At 49.3% G+C, this 22,405-nt stretch overlaps 1 protein-coding gene across 1 annotated transcript in view; it reads right to left on the reverse strand.

Annotated features, from left to right (window-relative positions):
* The window catches only part of LOC132405689 (TBC1 domain family member 9B), an 87,477-nt gene that overhangs the window by 63,715 nt on the left and 1,357 nt on the right, over nt 1–22,405 (reverse strand). Inside the window, exons 2-5 of the mRNA XM_059990696.1 lie at nt 12,488–12,598; nt 9,961–10,079; nt 9,190–9,418; nt 3,502–3,760 (exon numbers count right to left, since the gene is read on the reverse strand). Coding sequence (XP_059846679.1) covers nt 3,502–3,760; nt 9,190–9,418; nt 9,961–10,079; nt 12,488–12,598 — 718 coding nt within the window. The remainder of the gene's footprint in view (nt 1–3,501; nt 3,761–9,189; nt 9,419–9,960; nt 10,080–12,487; nt 12,599–22,405) is intronic.

Raw genomic sequence — 22,405 nt, forward strand, 5'->3', positions numbered from 1 at the left:
CCCTGACAGGAGCAGCAAGTAGAGAGAGTGGCCTGGGTGGTGGGGGTCCCTGACGGGAGCAGCAAGTAGAGAGAGTGGCCTGGGTGGTGGGGGTCCCTGACGGGAGCAGCAAGTAGAGAGAGTGGCCTGGGTGGTGGGGTCCCTGACGGGAGCAGTGAGAAGAGAGAGTGTCCTGGGTGGTGGGGTCCCTGACGGGAGCAGCAAGTAGAGAGACTGGCCTGGGTGGTGGGGTCCCTGACGGGAGCAGCAAGTAGAGAGACTGGCCTGGGTGGTGGGGTCCCTGACGGGAGCAGCAAGTAGAGAGAATGGCCTAGGTGGTGGGGTCCCTGACAGGAGCTGCAAGTAGAGAGAATGACCTGGGTGGTGGGGTCCCTGATGGGAGCAGTGAGAAGAGAGAATGGCCTGGGTGGTGGGGTCCCTGACGGGAGCTGCAAGTAGAGAGAGTGGCCTGGGTGGTGGGGTCCCTGATGGGAGCAGTGAGAAGAGAGAATGACCTGGGTGGTGGGGTCCCTGACGGGAGCAGTGAGAAGAGAGAGTGTCCTGGGTGGTGGGGTCCCTGACGGGAGCAGCAAGTAGAGAGACTGCCCTGGGTGGTGGGGAGCAGCAAGTAGAGAGAATGGCCTAGGTGGTGGGGTCCCTGACAGGAGCTGCAAGTAGAGAGAATGACCTGGGTGGTGGGGTCCCTGATGGGAGCAGTGAGAAGAGAGAATGGCCTGGGTGGTGGGGTCCCTGACGGGAGCTGCAAGTAGAGAGAGTGGCCTGGGTGGTGGGGTCCCTGATGGGAGCAGTGAGAAGAGAGAGTGCCCTGGGTGGTGGGGGTCCCTGACAGGAGCTGCAAGTAGAGAGACTGGCCTAGGTGGTGGGGTCCCTGACGGGAGCAGCAAGTAGAGAGAGTGGCCTGGGTGGTGGGGGTCCCTGACGGGAGCAGTGAGAAGAGAGACTGGCCTGGGAGGTGGGGTCCCTGATGGTACAGCAAGTAGAGAGAGTGGCCTGGGTGGTGGGGTCCCTGACGGGAGCAGTGAGAAGAGAGAGTGGCCTAGGTGGTGGGGGTCCCTGACGGGAGCAGTGAGAAGAGAGACTGGCCTGGGTGGTGGGGTCCCTGACGGGAGCAGCAAGTAGAGAGAATGGCCTGGGTGGTGGGGTCCCTGACGGGAGCAGTGAGAAGAGAGACTGGCCTGGGTGGTGGGGTCCCTGATGGGTACAGCAAGTAGAGAGAGTGGCCTGGGTGGTGGGGTCCCTGACGGGAGCAGTGAGAAGAGAGACTGGCCTGGGTGGTGGGGTCCCTGACGGGAGCAGCAAGTAGAGAGAATGGCCTGGGTGGTGGGGTCCCTGACGGGAGCAGTGAGAAGAGAGAGTGGCCTGGGTGGTGGGGTCCCTGATGGGAGCAGTGAGAAGAGAGAGTGTCCTGGGTGGTGGGGGTCCCTGACGGGAGCAGCAAGTAGAGAGAGTGCCCTGGATGGTGGGGTCCCTGACGGGAACAGCAAGTAGAGAGAATGGCCTGGGTGGTGGGGTCCCTGACGGGAGCAGTGAGGAGAGAGAGTGCCCTGGATGGTGGGGTCCCTGACGGGAGCAGTGAGAAGTGAGACTGGCCTGGGTGGTGGGGGTCCCTTATTATGGACACTACTTTCCAGTGACAGTTCTCCATGGTGAGCACCTCTGACCAGACCCAGTGCTAACAGAGGAGTGGAACAGGTTCTGGGGAAAATGGCAGCTGACCAAGATATTCACAGGTTTGGACAAAGATCTGATAGCTGGACAAACTGTGCTCTGAGAGAGAAAATTAAGTCCCTTGTTGAGTCAGCATCTGATCTTGTTAACAATTCTGGACAATCCTGAGCTCTGTACAACAGTGAGATCTTTCTGAAGTACAGATCCTACTGAAAGAGCCCTATACACAAGTACAGCACAGAAACAGACCCATCTAGTCCATACCAACTTGTTTTTCTGTCTAGTCCCATCAACCCACACCGAGACCTTAGCCCTCCATTTCCCTCCCATCCATGTACCGATCCAAACTTCTCTTAAATGTTGAAATCAAACCCACTTCCACTGACAGCTCACTCAACTACATAAAGAGGAGAGCATTACACCTTTGCTTTGCATTCTCCTCCTTGAGAATGTATTTGCCTTTCCTTCCTTCCATTGTTACAGGGACAATTGAACAGTCCCCTGCTACGATAAGATGGACTCTTGACCTCACAAGCTATCTCGTTCAGACCTTGCATCTTACTGTCTGCCTGCACTGCACTTCTCTGTAACTGTGACACTTTATTCTGCTTCTCTTATTGTTTTCCCTCGTTCTACCTCAGTGCACGGTGTAATGATCTGATCTGTATGAACAGTGTGCAAGACTCTGTACATCAGTACACTTGGGAGTACAGTGTTCAGTTTCGGTCGCCTCATTATAGGAAGGATGTGGAAATTTTAGAGCACCCCCCACTTCCTGAGCAGATTGAGATGAGCAAGGCTCCCCATTCCCATCCGAACCACGTTGTAGTGCAGCTCCATTCAGGGTGATCTGACAGTATTAAACAGGAATTGCCAGGCATCTGACCACAAGACCGTGCAACGGATTATGACGACTACTGAAAGAATCATCAGGGTCTCCTTCCAACCCATACAGAAGCTCTGCATTTGGATCCCACTATCACTTGACCTCCTACTGCCAGACAGAAGTACCTGTGTATAAGAACAAGGATTGTCAGGCTGGGTACAGCTTCCTCCCCCAGGCTGGGAGGCTGGTGAACACACAGCACCAGCTGCAGTAATACTCCTGAATATTTAACTATGTGATGTTATGCACTTTACGTCAACTTGTGTATCTACAGAATATTCTCATTATCTGTTAATATTATTTGACGTGCTATATGTGAGATATGCAGTGTTTTACACCTTGGTCCCAGAGGAGTGATGTTTCATTTAGCTGTAAACACGTATATGGTTAAATGACAATAAACGAGAGATTTACCAGGCTGCTACCTCGATTGGAGAGCATGTCTTATCAGAATAGACTGAGTGAGCTAGGCCTTTTCTCTTCAGAGTGAAGGAGGATGAGAGATGATGGAGGTGTACAAGATGGTTTTCCAGGCAGGAAATAGCTAAACACAAGAGGCATAGTTGGAAGGTGATTGGAGGAAAGTATAGATGGTGATGTCAGAGAAAGGTTTTTTTTGAACAACAAATTTCACTACATATGCTGGTGATATTAAACCTGATTCTGATTCTACCGTAGGGAGAGGAAGGTTTTAGAGAACTGAAGAACAGTACAGCACAGTACAGGCCCCTCAGCCCATTATTTTGAGCCGACCTTTTAACTCCAGTCAACTCCGGCCTGAAAATCTGCTCCCATCTTCCCGTCGAATTTCTGAATGAACAATGAACCCACATACATAACCTCAATTTTTTTTTTGTTCTTTATGTATGAGTTGTTCAATTTAACTTCTTAAAAATACATTTCCTGAAGCTGATTCTGGTGCTGAACCTCGTGGGGATGGAACGAACCTCTTGAGCACAGAGACGTGCCTGAGCGCGCTCTTGGGCTTGGGTAGGCACTTGTCCTCGGAGAAGCCCTCGTTGTCCAGCAGCTGCCGCATGGCAATGTTGGCCAGCTGCTCCATCAGCTTGAAGGTCTCACTGACGTTCAGGAACATGGAGAGGTAATGCTCCTGGTCTCTGGTGCTGACCTTGATGCACTCGGGGAAGAGCAGCGTGGCGTTCCGCTCTAGCTGCGTGACGTCCACCCACCTGATCACCAGCTTCACTGAAACCAGAAGAGACACGTTAAACCTCGGCCCTCTGTCATTCCCTCAGCCTTTACCTCCCCAAATGATCCAACTGAGCACCTGGAAAGAAGACATTTTCCGTACGATGTCCCAAGTGGTGTTCCTCAGGCATCCAGCCTTCCGCTGGTTAGGGTCAGAGCAGAACTAGGCCCTTGGAGTCTGTCCTGCCATTCCATCATGGCTGACCAACTCCATTCTCTCTCTAACCTTTGACGCCCTGGTCAATGAGATGTGGGAACGCTACGTTGGAGTTGGAAGCACAGCAACACTTGCGTGCTGACCCCAGCACTACAAGAGGAGCACTTGATGGCTCTGGGGCTATACTCCCTGGAGTTTAGAAGAATTGGGGGGGGGGGGGTGGGCACCTCACTAAAACCTACTGAATATTGAATGGACTGGATAGAGTGGATGTGGAGAGGATGTTTCCTATAGTGGGGGAGTCTAGGACCAGAGGACACAGATAGAGTGGATGTGGAGAGGATGTTTCCTATAGTGGGGGATTCTAGGACCAGAGGACACAGATAGAGTGGATGTGGAGAGGATGTTTCCTATAGTGGGGGAGTCTAGGACCAGTGGACACAGATAGAGTGGATGTGGAGAGGATGTTTCCTATAGTGGGGGAGTACAGGACCAGAGGACACAGATAGAGTGGATGTGGAGAGGATGTTTCCTATAGTGGGGGAGTCTAGGACCAGAGGGCACAGGCTCAGAATAGAGGGAGATCCACTTAGAACAGAGATGAAGAGGAATTTCTTTTGCCAGAGGGTTGTGAATCTGTGGAACTCATTGCCAGTTGGCTGTGGAGGTCAAGTCACTGGGCATATTTCAGGCAGAGCTCAACAAGTTCTTGATTATCCAGGACGTCAAAGGTTATGGGGAGAAGGCAGGAGAATGGGGTTGAGAGGGACAATAAATCAGCCCTGATGCCGAATGGTGCTCCTATGTTGTATGGTCTGTGGCCCTTGAGCCTGCTGATACGTGCTTTCAGGCTTCTGCCGAAGTGGGGGGGGGGGGGGTGGAGGGAGGTGAGGTCTGTGATTATGCTGTTTGATTTAACGAGGTAGCGAGAAGTATAGACAAGTCCATAGAGGGACTGAAAGAGTGCGGAGGAAATTTAGAAGTATGTTGGTGGTACTTGAGGACCTGAGTTATAGAAAAAGTTTGAATAGTTTAGGAGTTGATTCCCTGGAGTGTAGGATAATGAGGGCAGATTTGACAGAGGTATACAAAATTATGAGGGGCATAGATAGGATATATTCAAGCAGGCTTTTATGCCTGTGATTGGATGAGGCCAGAGGTCATGGGTTAAGGGTAAAAGGTGAAATGTTTAAGGAGAACATGTGGGGAAATTTCTTCACCCAGTGGGTGTTGGAAGTGTGGAATGAGCTGCCGGTCGAAGTGGGTTTGATTTCAACATTTAAGTTTGGATAGGTACATGGATGGGAGGGGTATGTAGGGCTATGGTTCAGGTGTGGGTTGATGGGACTGGGCAGAATAACAGGTTGGCATGGACTAGATGGGTCAAACATCCTGTTTTTGTGCTGTACCTCTCTCACATCCTTACTGGGTTGGTGTGACGGAAACAGCACATTTCACTGTATGACCTGATGTACACACGACAAAGTTCATTTTGCCTGTACAACACAACAGCACAACAGTTCCACGGGGTATGTCCTGGGACCCCTGCCTTTGTAATGAGTGACTTGGATGAGGCAGATGACATGAAGGTTTGTGGCGATGTGGACAGTCTGGAGAGTTGTAGGTTACAACCACCCACTTTCAAGAACTGTTCCTCTCATGTTCTCGATATTTATTGCTTATTTATTACTTTTTCTCTTTCTTTTTGTATTTGTAGTGTGTTAGTTTTTTGCACACTGGTTGTTTGTCCGTCCTGTCAATAGACAATAGGTGCAGAAGTTGACCATTCGGCCCTTCGAGCCTGCACCGCCATTTTGAGATCATGGCTGATCAATTATTATCAATACCCTGTTCCTGCCTTGTCCCCATATCCCTTGATTCCCCTATCCATGATACCTATCTAGCTCCTTCTTGAAAGCATCCAGAGAATTGGCCTCCACTACCTTCTGAGGCAGTGCATTCCAGACCCCCACAACTCTCTGGGAGAAGAAGTTTTTCCTTAACTCTGTCCTAAATGACTTACCCCTTATTCTCAAACCATGCCCTCTGGTACTGGACTCTCCCAGCATCTGGAACATATTTCCTGCCTCTATCTTGTCCAATCCCTTAATAATATATGTTTCAATCAGATCCCCTCTCAATCTCCTTAATTCCAGCGTGTACAAGCCCAGTCTCTCTAACCTATCTGCGTAAGACAGTCCGGACATCCCAGGAATTAACCTCGTGAATCTACACTGCACTTCCTCTACTGTCCTTCCTTAATCCTGGAGACCAAAACTGTACACAATACTCCAGGTGTGGTCTCACCAGGGCTCTTTACAAATGCAAGAGGATTTCCTTGCTTTTGTACTCAATTCCCTTTGTAATAAAGGCCAACATTCCATTAGTCTTCTTCACTGCCTGCTGCACTTGCTCACTCACCTTCAGTGACTGATAAACAAGGACTCCTAGATCTCTTTGTATTTCTCCCTTACCTAACTCTACACCGTTCAGATAATAATCTGCCTTCCTGTTCTTACTCCCAAAGTGGATAACCTCACACTTATTCACATTAAACGCCATCTGCCAAGTATCTGCCCACTCACCCAGCCTATCCAAGTCACCTTGAATTCTCCTAACATCCTCATCACATGTCACACTGCCACCCAGCTTAGTATCATCAGCAAATTTGCTAATGTTATTTTTTATGCCTTCATCCAAATCATTAATGTAAATGGTAAACAGCTGTGGTCCCAATACCGAGCCCTGTGGCACCCCACTAATCACCACCTGCCATTCCGAGAAGCACCCATTCACCGCTACCCTTTGCTTTCTATCTGCCAGCCAGTTTTCTATCCATGTCAATGCCTTCCCCCCCCCCCCCCAATGCCCTGAGCTTTGATTTTACCCACCAATCTTCTATGTGGGACCTTATCAAATGCCTTCTGAAAATCGAGGTACACTACATCCACTGGATCTCCCCCTTCTAACTTCCTGCTTACATCCTCGAAAAACTCCATCAGATTAGTCAAGCATGATTTACCCTTGGTAAATCCATGCTGGCTCGGCCCAATCCTATCACTGCTATCTAGATATGCCACTATTTCATCCTTAATAATGGACTCTAGCATCTTTCCCACCACCAATGTCAGGCTGACAGGTCGATAGTTCTTGGTTTTCTCCCTCCCTCCTTTCTTAAAAAGTGGCATAACATTAGCCATTCTCCAATCCTCAGGAACTGATCCTGAATTTAAGGAACATTGGAAAATGATTACCAATGCATCCGCAATTTCCAGGGCCACCTCCTTTAGCACCCTAGGGTGCAGACCATCTGGACCTGGGGATTTGTCAACCTTCAGTCCCATCAGTCTACTCACCACCGTTTCCTTCCGAATGTCAATCTGTTTCATTTCCTCTGTTACTCTATGTCCTTGGCCCATCCATACATCTGGGAGATTGCTTGTGTCTTCCTTAGTGAAGACAGATCTAAAGCACTCATTAAATTCTTCTGCCATTTCTCTGTTTCCCATAATAATTTCACCCAATTCATTCTTCAAGGGCCCAACATTGTTCTTAACTATCTTCTTTCTCTTCACATACCTAAAAAAGATTTTGCTATCTTCCTTTATATTCCTGGCTAGCTTGCGTTCATACCTCACTTTTTCTCCCCGTATTGTCTTTTTAGTTAAGTTCTGTTGTTCCTTAAAAACTTCCCAATCATCTGTCCTCCCACTCACCTTAGCTCTATCATATTTCCTTTTTTTTTAATGCTATGCAATCTCTGACTTCCTTTGTCAACCTCTGTGGCCCCTTTCCCCCCTTTGAATCCTTCCTTCTCTGGGGGATGAACTGATTTTGCACCTTGTGTATTATTCCCAAGAATACCTGCCATTGTTGTTCCACTGTCTTTTGTGCTAGGCTATCCGTCCAGTCAACTTTGGCCAGCTCCTCCCTCATGGCTCCATAGTTTCCCCTGTTCATCTGCAACACTGACACCTCCGATCTGCCCTTGTCCTTCTCAAATTGCAGATAAAAGCTTATCATATTATGATCACTACCTCCTAATGGCTCCTTTACTGCAAGATCACTTATCAAATCCTGTTCATTACATAACACTAAATCCAGAATAGCCTTGCCCCTGGTTGGCTCTCGTACAAGCTGTTCCAAGAATGCAGCCCGTAGGCACTCTACAAACTCCCTATCCTGGGGTCCAGCACCAATCTGATTCTCCCAGTTCACCTGCATGTTGAAATCCCCCATAACTACTGCGACATTACCTTTGCCACATGCCAATGTTAACTCCCTATTCAACTTGCACCCAATATCCAAGCTACTGTTTGGTGGCCTGTAGACAACACCCACTTGGGTCCTTTTGCCCTTACTGTTCCTCAGTTCTATCTACACAGATTCTACTTCTCCTGTCGTGTGAGGTCTTTCATTGACTCTGTTGTGTTTCTTGTGTTTACTGTGAATGCCCACAGAAAAATGAATCTCAGGGTTGTTTATCACTTTGGTAATAAATTTACTTTGAACAACGAGACGTTGACCAGATGCAGAAGTGGGCGGAGAAGTGGCAGATGAAGTTCAACCAAGAAAAGTGTTAAGTGATTTACTTTGTAAGTGTAAGGTTGAATCTGAGGCAGATTACAGGGTTAATGGCAGAATTCTTAGCGGCATGGTGGAAGACAGGATCTTGGGGTGCATAGATCCCTCAAATTGCCGGACAAGTTGACAGGGTGGTTAACAATCTGTATCAAGTGTTGACCTTCATTTGTCAGGGGATTGTGTTGAAGAGCAGCGAGGTAATGTTGCAACTCTATAAAACCCTGTTTAGACCACACTGGAAATATTGTGTCCAGTTCTGGTCACCTCGTTATAAGAAGGATGTGGAAGATGTAGAGAGGGTGCAGAGGAGATTTACCAGGATGTTGCCTGGATCAGAAGCCCCCCCTCTATCCCAGTAGCAGGGAGGACCAACGGAACCAGGCAGAATAATTCAGCATTGTCTAGATGGGCCGAAGGGCCTGTTTCTGAGCTGTTGTGCTCCATGACAATATGTCCACACCAGCACAGTCCTCAGAGACCAGAGTGACTCTGACAATGTTTGACAGGAAGTTAGGACAGTCCCCGGTGCCCAGTCACAGTCTCTGATGGTCAAATCCCCAGTGATCAGTGAGGAGCTGGTAACCTTAGGCACGAGGTTAAGACGCAGCATATTCTCATGCTTGCTTTCACCATCCGGTTGAGCACACTATGACGCGGTGAGCCCGCCAGCAAGCTGTATTCTCACCTTCCTTCCCCAGCAGGAAAGAGTAGAAACAGAGGTGGTTCACGCTGAGGTACAGCCAGCCCTGCCAGGGGACCCTGCCCTTCCAGTAACTGCACGAGTAATAATTCACCAACTTCTCCACCTCCGGCATTCCAAAGAGCTTCCGCATTTTCAACTCCGCTTCCTTGAACTTTCCAGAATCTTCCTCCTCTTTGGCCTCCTTGTTTTTGTTTTCCTCTGCAAGGATTCCCTGGAACAGAAAACAGGCCGTGGGTATCACAGCCAGGAATATGACTGTGTGTTTAAGATGCAGGTAATTTTTTAGTCAGGGCATGAAGGGATAGGGGGAGAAGGCAGGAGATTGGGGCTGAGAGGGAAATGGATCAGCCATGATGATGATGATGATGGATGAGCAGAGCAGATGATGGGCCAAATGGCCTAATTCTGCTCCTCTATCTTATGGTCTAATCCACCTTATGTTAAAACACAGAGCAGAGGTAGGCCATTCAGCCCATTGAGCCTGCTCTGCCATTCCTTCAAGGCTGGTTCTCCTGTCTTTTCCCTGTACCCTTTGATGCTTTCACTACACCTCTGCTTTAAATATACCCAATGATGTCCCTCTATCCTGAGGCTGGGCCCTCTGCTCCCAGACTCTCTCACTGCAGAAAACATCCTCTCACTCACTCTGGGACTTCCAATGTTCGAATGGATTCTGTATTCCACCTGCAGCAGCGCAGTTCCCTGTGAGAGTCGCTACTCTAGTTCACGTCTGCTCACGGTTCTGTCACTGACCTGGACTTTGCCTTTGACGAACGTGGTCACATCCTCCTCATTCTCGAAGATGGATAGCGTCTGCAGGAGATTAGCCTCCAGCCATTCCCAGTGCTGCGTGATCTCCTTCCTGGAGCTGCCTGCAGCGGAGAGGATTCAGATGAATTACCGGGTCGGCTCAGTGAAGCAGCGGGTGCTACTGCTGCCTCGCCAGCACAGTGTTCAATCCCACCCTCAGATGTGGCCATCTAGAATTCCCACAGGAATCCCCATCCACATCATAAAGCCGAAGTTCTATACGGTACTGGCCAGGCCACACTGAGAATACTGGGAGAAGTTCTGGGCCCCTTTATCTCAGAAAAGATGTGGTGGCATGACGGAGGGCCCAGTGAAGGCTCGGAGGAGTGATCCCAGAAATGAAGAGGAAGAGTCTTTGACAGCCCCAGACCTGTACTCACTGGAGACTGCGGTGGAGGGGGATCTCATTGAAACCTACCAAATATTAAAAGGCTAAGATAGAGTGGACATGGAGAGGATGTTTCCTGTAGTGGGGAGTCTAAGATCAGAGGCACAGCCTCATAATAGAGGAACGTCCATTTAGAATAGAGATGAGGAGGGGTTTCTTTACCCAGAGGGTGGTGAATCTGTGGAATTCATTGCCACACACGGCTGTGAGACCAAGTCATTGGGTACATTTAAAGCAGAAGTTGATGGGTTCTTGATTATTCAGGGCATCACAGGTTATGGGGAGAAGGCAGGAGAATGGGGTTGAGAGGGATAATAAATCACCCATGATGGAATGGCAGAGTAGACATAATGGGCTGAATGGCCTCATTCTGCTCCTATGTCTTGGATGTGGAGATGACACTATAAGACACAGGAGCAGAATTAGGCCATTCAGCCCATCAAGTCTGCTCTACCATTCCATCATAACTGATCCTGGATCACACTCAATCGCATACACTTCCCTTACTGAGTGATCAGGAAATGATCAACTTCTCCCTTAAATACACCCACACACTTGGCCTCAGTGGCAGAGCATTCCGGAGATTCCCACTGTCTGGTGAAGAACATTCCTCCCTACCTCTGTTCTAAAAGGTTGCCGCTCAATTTTGAGGCTGTGCCCTCTAGTTTTGAATACCCCCACCAGAGGGAACATCCTCTCCACATCCACCCATCTGCTGGGAGAATTCAGTGGGTCAAACTGGGGAGGTGATAAGCAAGTGAGGTAAAGAGGTAAGAGGAGAGGGTGGGGAATAGAAGAAGAGGGAAAGGGGAGGAGGGGGAATATAAAATTGCTGGAAGTTGGAGAAATCCATTTTAATTGACACTCCCACAGAAGCTGCTCCATCCACTGATCAGGTAGTAGATCCGGGATCCAGATTATTGCAGCATCTCTGATCTCCTGTGGCTCCATGTCTTCAGCCTCCACTGCCAGTTTATAATAGACAACAGTGGTTAAGCTGTCTCTGGAGATAGAGACAGTGAGATCAAGAAAGTGTTGGAAATGGACTAGGTGAATTTGAGGAGAGGGTGGGAGTTGGAGGCAGAGTGGGTGAAGTCGACGAGTTCAGCATGGGTGCAAGAAGGAACACCAATGTAGCCATCAGTGTAGCGAAGAAAAAGTGCGGGACGGTCATCAGTGTAGACTTGGTTCCACATAGTTGGCAAAACGGCAGGCATAGCTGGGTCCCACGCGAGTGCCCATGGCTACACCTTTGGTTTGAAGGTAGTGGGAGGACCCAAAGGAGTGATTTTTTTTTAGAGCTTATTTAGATTGATTATTTAGATTATTTAGAGTGAGGACAAGTTGAAGGAGAGTGGTGGTAGAACGAACAGGTAGTGTCTAGTGTCCACAAGGAAACAGAACTTTGGGGCCTTCCTGGTGGGCAATGGAGGTGTTCAGGGACTGGACATCCATAGTAAAAATAAGGTGATGGGGTCTAGGGAACTTGAAATCATTGAAAAGATCAAGAGTGTGTGAAGTGTTGTGGATGAAGGTCGGAAGGGACTGAACCGGGGGGATAAAACTCCGTTGAGGTATGCAGATATGAATTCAGTGGGGCAGGAACAATGAGTCTACCTGGATAAGAGGCAGGAAGTAGAAACAGGAGGTGGATGGGAGATCCCCAGTCAATAAGGTTGGTGATGGTGTGGGAGAGAATGGCCTGGTGCTCCTTAGTGGGGTCTTGTTCGAGGGGTAAGTAAGAGAAGCTGTCTGAGAGCTGGCACTGGGCCTCAGCGAGGTACAGGTCAGACTACTACACCTCCCTTATCTGCGGGTTAGAACGCTAGTAAGTTGTGGGTATGCTATGTTGGTTTCAGAAATATGGTGACACTGGTGGGCTGTCGTCAGCATGTGCTCGGACTGTGTTGGTCACGAACACAAATGACACATTTCTCTGTACGTTTCAATGTACACGTGACAGATAAAGCTAAACACAAATCCAAAGCTTACTTCCCAGATAATGTGCATCTCCATGGTTACAGAATCTTTCTTTGCTTTCATTCAGACCCTGGGGAGAGATGTGTTTCACTCTGTACCTACCACACGCTATGTTCCAGTACACCTGGGACTCCTGGGTCTGATGCAGGATCCGATACGGAGCAACGCGCGCACTCGAGTCCAACACCACATCCAGCGTCCCCACCAGAAGCCCTGTCGGAGAAAATGAACATGATCAGTGACCTGCGAAGATACAGATCAGCTTTTTTTTGTCATGTGTACATTGAAATATACAGTAAAAGGCATCAATGACAACATGGCCCAAGGATGTGCTGCTGGGGGCAGTCCGTAAGTGTCACCACACTTCCAGCACCAACAAAGCACGCTCACAACTCACTAACCCTGACCCGTATGTCTTTGGACTGTGGGAGGAAAGCAGAGCCCACGGGGAACAGACAACTTCCTTAAGGACAGCAGTGGGAATGGAACCCCGATCACTGGCACAGAAAAACATTGCACTGATCACTACACTACCATTTTGACCCTACAACTGACAGAGTGCAGGTGGCTTATTACTGTCACGTGTACTGAGAAACAGTGATAATCTTGTTTTGCATGCTGTTCGTACAGATTGGATCATTACACTGTGCATTGAGGTAAAACAATAACAGAATGCAGAGTAAAGTGTCACAGTTACAGAGAAAGTGCAGTGCAGGCAGACAACAAGGTGCATCAAACAATCCTCATACGTTAACCCTTTCATTCCTACAATAATTCTCATGAACCTCCTCTGCACCCTATCCAATGCCAGCTCATCTTTACTTGGATAAGGGGCCCAAAGCAGCTCAGACACTCAGTGTCTTACAAAGCCTCACCAATACATCCTTGTTCTTGTACTCCAGACCCCTCGAAATGAATGCTAACATTGCATTTTTCTTCCTTACTGCCAATTCAACCTGCAAGTTAACTCTTTAGCTCCTCAGTTACACCAGTCTGTGGGAGCTTACAGTGCAGAGATGCGTCAGCCATGTTCCCTACGATTTCCACACCTCATAAATCATCGGCTGTGTTGTGCACAGCTGCTCAGCAGTCACAGACTGTGTGGTCAAATTCAATCTCCTTTTCTGAGTCAGCAACCTTCAGCACGGCCACACTAACGACTGGTAGGTCTCATTTCTCATCGAGTCCATTTCCTTTCATGAGTTAACATCCCAACTGTCAGCACAGACATGCTAATGGACTGCCAGGTCTTGTGACTGTTTCCACAGCTATGCTGCAGAAGGAACCCATTGTAGGGCGGACTGCCACATGAGCAGCTTTCCTCATCGCCTGGCTCCGTGAAGGATGGCGATTCAGTTCAACAGAAACTCCTTCCCATCTTCAAGTAACAAAGATACTGATACTGGAAGAGACCAGCCTAGGGAACATGAGTAGAAGAGTCTTGCTAGAGAGTCCTGATGTCATGAAAGGTGTTGGAAAGATCTTTGGATTCTGGCTGGGTCCTGAAATCAGCCCATTAACATCAGTCATCAATAAATCTATTCAGGAACCCGAGACCAAAGGGCACAGCCTCAGAATAGAGGGACGTCCATTTAGAACAGAGATAAGCAAGGAATTTCTTTAGCCAGAGGGTCCTGAATCTGTGGAATTCACTGCCACAGACTGCTGTGGAGGCCAAATCACTGGGAATATTTAAAGCAGAGTTTGATAGGTCCTTGATTAGTCAGGGTGTCAATGGTTACAGGGAGAAGGCAGGAGAATGGGGTTAAGCAGGTTAAAGGGTCAGCACAACATTATATTCCGCACTGTGCAGATGTGTTCAATACAGGGAAAGTAGATCAGCCATGATCAAATGGGGCTGAATGGACTTGTTCTGCTCCTACATCTTGTGGTCAGCAGGGTGGATAGGGAAGCAGAGCCGAGATAAATTCCAAATCGAAAGAAAGCCCCACCGACACTAGAAAGCAGAAATCAAAACCAGTAATTGTTGGAAGCATTCAACAGGTCAGGCAGCATCTGAAAGAAAAAAACAAGCAGCTCTTCTCAACAGAGCTGAGAAACGATTCCACTCTCCACAGCGGCCGCCTGCCCTGCTGAGCAAGCCTGACAACACACACAAACTCCACAGTAGTTTGCAGATCAGGGTTAGCAACATCGGTTAAATCCCAATATCCGTTGCAAGGAGGTTGCACGTTCTCCCATAAACACTCGGCTTTCTGCTGGGGCTCTGTTTTTCAAAGAAGTACCAGGTAGGGCAATTGGTCATTGTAAACTGACCGATGATGAGGTTAGGGTCAAAGTGGGGTTGTCAGGGGTTGCTCGGAGGTGAGGAGAAGGTGGGTGGTTGGGGAGGGGGTTGAAGTGAGACACTGGGAAGTGATAGGTGAGACCAGGTGAGGGGGAAGGTGGGTGGGGAGGGGGATGAAGTGAGACACTGGGAGGTGATAGGTGAAACCAGGTGAGGGGGAAGGTGGGTGGGTGGGGAGGGGGATGAAGTGAGACACTGGGAGGTGATAGGTGAAACCAGGTGAGGGGGAAGGTGGGTGGGTGGGGAGGGGGATGAAGTGAGACACTGGGAGGTGATAGGTGAGACCAGATGAGGGGGAAGGTGGGCGGGTGGGGAGGGGGATGAAGTGAGACACTGGGAGGTGATAGGTGAAACCAGGTAAGGGGGAAGGTGGGTGGGTGGGGAGGGGGATGAAGTGAGACACTGGGAGGTGATAGGTGAGACCAGGTGAGGGGGAAGGTGGGTGGGGAGGGGGATGAAGTGAGACACTGGGAGGTGATAGGTGAGACCAGGTGAGGGGGAAGGTGGGTGGATGAAGTGAGGCACTGGGAGGTGATAGGTGAGACCAGGTGAGGGGGAAGGTGGGTGGGTGGGGAGGGGGATGAAGTGAGACACTGGGAGGTGATAGGTGAGACCAGGTGAGGGGGAAGGGGGATGAAGTGAGACACTGGGAGTTGATAGGTGAGACCAGGTGAGGGGGAAGGTGGGTTGGTAGGGAGGGGGATGAGGTGAGGCACTGGGAGGTGATAGGTGAGACCAGATGAGGGGGAAGGTGGGTGGGTGGGGGAGGGGGATGAAGTGAGACACTGGGAGGTGATAGGTGAGACCAGGTGAGGGGGAAGGTGGGTGGGTGGGGGAGGGGGATGAAGTGAGACACTGGGAGGTGATAGTTGAACCAGGTGAGGGGGATGAAGTGAGACACTGGGAGGTGATAGGTGAGACCAGGTGAGGGGGAAGGTGGGTGGGTGGGGGAGGGGGATGAAGTGAGACACTGGGAGGTGAGAGGTGAGACCAGGTGAGGGGGAAGGTGGGTGGGTGGGGGAGGGGGATGACGTGAGACACTGGGAGGTGATAGGTGAGACCAGGTGAAGGGGAAGGTGGGTGGGGGAGGGGGATGAAGTGAGACACTGGGAGGTGATAGGTGAGACCAGGTGAAGGGGAAGGTGGATGCGGGAGGGGATGAAGTGAGACACTGGGTGGTGATAGGTGAGACCAGGTGAGGAAAAGGTGGGTGGTTGGGGAGGGGATGAAGTGAGACACTGGGAGATGATAGGTGAGACCAGGTGAGGGGGAAGGTGGGTGTGTGGGGGAGGGGGTGAAGTGAGACACTGGGAGGTGATAGGTGAGACCAGGTGAGGGGGAAGGTGGGTGGTTGGGGAGGGGGATGAAGTGAGACACTGGGAGGTGATAGGTGAGACCAGGTGAGGGGGAAGGTGGGTGGGTGGGGGAGGGGGATGAAGTGAGACACTGGGAGGTGATAGGTGAGACCAGGTGAGGGGGAAGGTGGGTGGGTGGGGGAGGGGGATGAAGTGAGACACTGGGAGGTGATAGGTGAGACCAGGTGAGGGGGAAGGTAGGTGGGTGGGGAGGGGGATGAAGTGAGACACTGGGAGGTGATAGGTGAGACCAGGTGAGAGGGAAGGTGGGTGGGTGGGGAGGGGGATGAAGTGAGACACTGGGAGGTGATAGATGAGACCAGGTGAGGGGGAAGGTGGGTGGGTGGGGGAGGGGGATGAAGTGAGACACTGGGAGGTGATAGGTGAGACCAGGTGAGGGGGAAGGTGGGTGGGTGGGGGAGGGGGATGACGTGAGACACTGGGAGGTGATAGGTGAGACCAGGTGAAGGGGAAGGTGGGTGGGGGAGGGGGATGAAGTGAGACACTGGGAGGTGATAGGTGAGACCAGGTGAAGGGGAAGGTGGATGCGGGAGGGGATGAAGTGAGACACTGGGTGGTGATAGGTGAGACCAGGTGAGGAAAAGGTGGGTGGTTGGGGAGGGGATGAAGTGAGACACTGGGAGATGATAGGTGAGACCAGGTGAGGGGGAAGGTGGGTGTGTGGGGGAGGGGGTGAAGTGAGACACTGGGAGGTGATAGGTGAGACCAGGTGAGGGGGAAGGTGGGTGGTTGGGGAGGGGGATGAAGCGAGACACTGGGAGGTGATAGGTGAGACCAGGTGAGGGGGAAGGTGGGTGGGTGGGGGAGGGGGATGAAGTGAGACACTGGGAGGTGATAGGTGAGACCAGGTGAGGGGGAAGGTGGGTGGGTGGGGGAGGGGGATGAAGTGAGACACTGGGAGGTGATAGGTGAGACCAGGTGAGGGGGAAGGTAGGTGGGTGGGGAGGGGGATGAAGTGAGACACTGGGAGGTGATAGGTGAGACCAGGTGAGAGGGAAGGTGGGTGGGTGGGGAGGGGGATGAAGTGAGACACTGGGAGGTGATAGGTGAGACCAGGTGAGGGGGATGGTGGGTGGGTGGGGAGGGGGATGAAGTGAGACACTGGGAGGTGATAGGTGAGACCGGGTGAGGGGGAAGGTGGGTGGGTGGGGAGGGGGATGAAGTGAGACACTGGGAGGTGATAGATGAGACCAGGTGAGGGGGAAGGTGGGTGGGTGGGGGAGGGGGATGAAGTGAGACACTGGGAGGTGATAGGTGAGACCAGGTGAGGGGGAAGGTGGGTGGGTGGGGGAGGGGGATGAAGTGAGACACTGGGAGGTGATAGGTGAGACCAGGTGAGGGGGAAGGTAGGTGGTTGGGGAGGGGATGAAGTGAGACACTGGGAGGTGATAGGTGAGGGGGAGGAGGAGGAACTTGAGGAGGTTCAATGGGAGGAATGTGGACAGTGTAAGGTGAAGAGGTGATAAGACAGAGTTGTACAGGAGGAAAACAAGCCCATCAGCCCGAGTCCACACATCATGAACCTTCGCATTTATTATATTCTCCTCACATTTCCCTTAGCTGCCCTTAGATCTGACCCTTCACCCTCTGTGAGGGAGAATTCACCCAAACAACCCGAATGTCATTGAGATGTGGGACAGAACTGGAGCACCCAGAGGAAGAAAAGGTTCCTGATTATTCAGGGTGCCAAGGGTTACAGGGAAAAGGGATAATAAATCAGCCATGATGGAATGGTGCAGCAGACTCAGTGAGCCAATGTCCAATGGTTATGGTCTGACCCACGTGGTCACATGCAAACTGCACAGCGACAACACTGGAGCTCAGTTTTGAACCCAGCAGCTCTTCCCACCGTGCTACTGTGGCTCTGCCTTCTGATTGGCCCCAGTTACGTCTCCCAAGGAGATCAGGCTGGTGGGGGCAGACAATCCCACTTGCATCGGGCTGAGAGTTCCACAGACACACCACTCCAACGCAGACTCTTGCCTCCGCTGTTTCCGGACACCAGCATTTATCGCCCATCCCTAATTGCCCCTGGAGAAGGTACAGAGGGAGAGTCACCCTTCTTCTTTGACAACATGCTACATATGAGGCTGCTTAACAAGCCCATGGTATTACAGGAAAGATTCTAGCATGGATAAAGCAGTGGCTGATTGACAGGAGGGAAGGAGCGGGAATAAAGGGAACTTTTTCTGACAGGCTGCGGTGACTATGGTGTTCCACGGGGGTCTGTGTTGGGACCAAATCTTTTTACATGTTAATAATTTGGGTGACGGAATTGATGGCTTTGTAGCAAAGTTTGCAGCTGATATGAAGATAGGTGAAGGGGCGGGTAGTTTTGAAGAAGTAGAGAGGCTACAGAAGGACTTAAGACAGATTAGGAGAATGGGAAAGAAATAGATGGAATACAGTGTTGGGAAGTGTATGGTTGTGCACTTTAGCAGAAGAAATGAAAGGACTATTTTCTAAATGGAGAGAAAATACAAAACTCTGAGTTGCACAAGAACTTGGGAGTCCTTGGCAGGATCCTAAAGGTTAATTTGCAGGTTGAGTCTGTGATGAGGAAGGCAAATGCAAGGTTAGCATTCATTTCAAGGGGTCTAGAATATAAAAGCAAGGATATAATGTTGAGATTTTATAAAGCACTGGTGAACAGTTTTGGGACGCTTATCTTTGAAACTAGAGAGGATTCAAAGGAGATTCATGAAAATCATTCCAGGAATGAATGGCTTGTCATACAAAGAGCGTTTTGAAGCTCTGGGCCTGTACTCACAATAATTCAGAAGAATGAGGTGAAATCTCATTTTACACCTATTGAACGGTGAAAGGCCTTGATAGAGTGGATGTGGAGAGGATGTTTCCTATGGTAAGAGAGTCTAAAACCAGAGGACACAGCCTCAGAATAGAGTGGTGTCGTTTTAGAGCGGAGATGAAGAATTTCTTTAGCCAGAGAGTGCTGAATCTGTGAAATTCTTTGCTACAGGCAACTGTGGAGGCCAAGTCTTTCTGTATGTTTAAGGCAGAGGTTGATAAGATTCTTGATTGATCGGGGCATGAAGGGATATGGGGAGAAGGCAGGAGATTGGGACTGAGAGGAAAAACTGAGGGACCATAATAAAATAGTGGAGTAGACTCAAAGGGCCAAATGGCCTAATTCTGTTTGTATATCTCATCGTCTTCTTAAACCCCTACCCACTGGTGGAAAGGAGTCTCTTTATCCAGAGGGTGGTGAATCTGTGGAAGCCAAGTCATTGGGTGTATTTAAAGTTCTTGATTAGTCAGGGTGTCAGATGTTACAGGGAGAAGGTAGGGGAATGGGGTTGAGAGGAACAAAAATTACTGCCATGATGAAATAGCAGAGCAGACTTGATGGGCTGAATGGTCTAATTCTGCTCCTATGTCTTATGGATTTAGATTGAGGGTCAGAGATAGTTTCCAAGCCAGGATAGTGCACAACTCGGAGGGGAATCTGCAAGTGATGGTGCTGCCTTCAGCCATCTGACAGAACAGGACAGTACGCAACTTGCCCAGGGATTTACCATGCAGGGGCAAAAACCATTAGGCCAACTTAAATAAAAATTCTCCACTCAGAGAAACTTCCTTCAGATGCTGCCTGGATTAAAGGGCAAGAGGATGGACAAACTTGGGTTGTTTTCTCCAGAGCAGTGGAGGCTGAGGGGAGATCTGAGAGAGGTTTATAGTTGGAGTAGAAAGACCAGGGAAGAAATGTCCAATAGCAGAGGGCGTTCATTTCTGGTGAGAGGGGGCAATTTCAACTGGGAATGTGAGGGGCAAGATTTTTTTACAGTGGTGGGTGCCTAGAATGGGCTGCTAGGGGTGGTGGTAAAGGCAGATATATTAGGGATTTCTAAAATATGTTTAGATAGGCAGATGGATGTGAGAAAATGGAAGGGTTTGGACATTGTGCAAGCAGAAGGGATTAAGTCAGATGGCTGTCTGAATACTAATTTAATTGGCTTGGAACAACATTGTGGGCCGAAGCTTCTGTTCCTGTGTTGTACTGTTCGATGTTCTATTTCTGATGTAAACTGTCAGCATTGTCAACTGTTTTTAAACATGCATGTTACCAAACATTGTTCTGAAAATGTCCATCACTTACACCCCTCCACTGATTGTGAAAATGTCCATCGCTCACACCCCTCCACTGACGATTGTGAAAATGTCCATCACTCACACCCCTCCACTGTCAACGATTGTGAAAATGTCCATCGCTCACACTCCTCCACTGTCAACGATTGTGAAAATGTCCATCACTCACACCCCTCCACTGTCAACGATTGTGAAAATGTCCATCACTCACACCCCTCCAGTGTCAATGATTGTAAAAATGTCCATCACTCACACCCCTCCACTGTCAAGGGCCTCAGAAGCACTTCTCTGGAGTTGTTGCACTTTAATTCTGGTTATAAGTTCCTGCTATCATTCTGGCTCAATACAGTGTTTGTATTGAATTGAGCTGTACAGTTGGCTGGCAGTTTTTCACTGGGTTACCCCATGTCTCCTACGAACATTGGAAACTTTTCTTGTGCAATATTACGGAAATAAGTCTCATCCCCTGGACCTTGCCTGCATTTCTCACTACCTTGGAGAAACAGACAACAGCTCCCTCATCTTGACACGTACTACCGAACTCACAGACAGCCGCTACCCCACTGTTATCAGACCCCTAGAACAACAAGATGGACTAACTACCTCTCAATCTACCTCATTATGACCTTGCACCTTATTGTCTGCCTGCACTGCACTTTCACAGTAACTGTAACACTTTATTCCGCATTCTGTTATTGTTTTCCCTTGTTCTACCTCAGTGCACAGTGTAATGATCTGACCTGTAGGAACTGTGTGCAAGACAAACTTTTCACTGTACTCAGTACTGTCAATAGAAAACCAATTCCAATTCCCTCCATGAGAGAGCTCTGCTCCTTCAGTGGACACGACACACAGACATGCTCCCACACAAACTGAGACAGTCACACGCACCCTCACATGTTCAACTCCATTTTGCCGTGGAAAGCATCAAGGAAGATTGAGACAATTGGCGAGCAGGAGTTTCAGTGCCGACTACTTTCCTTTGATTGCTGCTGGAGAAGGATCCTGTGAACGGCCTTTCGCTGTGTGGCTTGCTATGGTAGGCAGGTACAGTGCCTATATAAAGTATTCATCCCAACACGTTTCATTGTTTTAAAACATCAAATTACAGTCGGCCGTGTTTTTTGACACTGATCAACAGAGAAAGATTATTTCATGTCAAAGTGAAAACAGATCTCTACAAAGTGATCTAAATTAATTAAAAATATAAAACACAAAATAATTGATTGCATAAATATTCACCCTCTTTCATATGACACACCAAATCATCACAGATGCAGCCAATTGGTTTTAGAATTCACATAATTAGTTAATTGGAGATCACATGTGCAGTCAAGGTGTTTCAATTGATTGTAGTAAAAACACTCCTGTATCTGGAAAGTCCAACTGCTGGTGAGTCAGTATCCTGGCAAAAACTACACCATGAAGACAAAAGAGACTGTGCAAGAAGGGGACTAGTGAGGAGGCCACCAAGAGACCTGTGACAACTCTGGAGGAGTTACAAGCTTCAGTGGCTGAGATGGGAGAGACTGTGCATACAACAACTGTTACCCGGGAGCTTTACCAGTCACAGCTTTATGGGAGAGTGGCAAAGAGAAAGCCACTGTTGAAAAAAACTCTCAGACTCTTGGCTGGAATTTGCCAGAAGGCAAGTGGGAGACTCTGAAGTCAGCTGGAAAAAGGTTTTATGGCCTGATGAAACCAAAATTGAGCTCTTTGGCCATCAGACTAAACCTATGTTTGGTGTAAACCAAGCACCACACAACAGCAAAAACACACCATCCCTACCGTGAAGCATGGTGTGGAGATGTTTCACTGCAGCAGGCCCTGGAAGACTTGAGAAGGCAGAGGATAAAATGAATGCAGCAAAATATGGGGAAATTCTGAAGGAAAACCTAATGCAGTCTGCAACAGAACTGCAACTTGGGTGATTTTTCCCCCCCACAAGGCAATGAAGCTGAAGCTGCACAGGAATGGCTTAAAAACAACAAAGTTAATGCCCTGGAGTAGCCAAGTCAAGAGTCCAGGCCTCAATCCAATTTAGAATTTGTGGCTGGACTTGAAAAGAACTGTTCACTCACGATCCCCATGCAATCTGATAGAACTTGAGCAGTCTTGTAAAGAAAAATGGGGGAAAATTGCAGTTTCCAGATGTGCAAAGCTGATAGAGACCTATCCACTCAGACTAGAGGCTGTAATCGCTGCCGAAGGTGCATCTACTAAATACTG

This window comes from Hypanus sabinus, chromosome 15 (assembly GCF_030144855.1).
Source record: "Hypanus sabinus isolate sHypSab1 chromosome 15, sHypSab1.hap1, whole genome shotgun sequence".
Classification (NCBI taxonomy): Eukaryota; Metazoa; Chordata; class Chondrichthyes; order Myliobatiformes; family Dasyatidae; genus Hypanus; species Hypanus sabinus.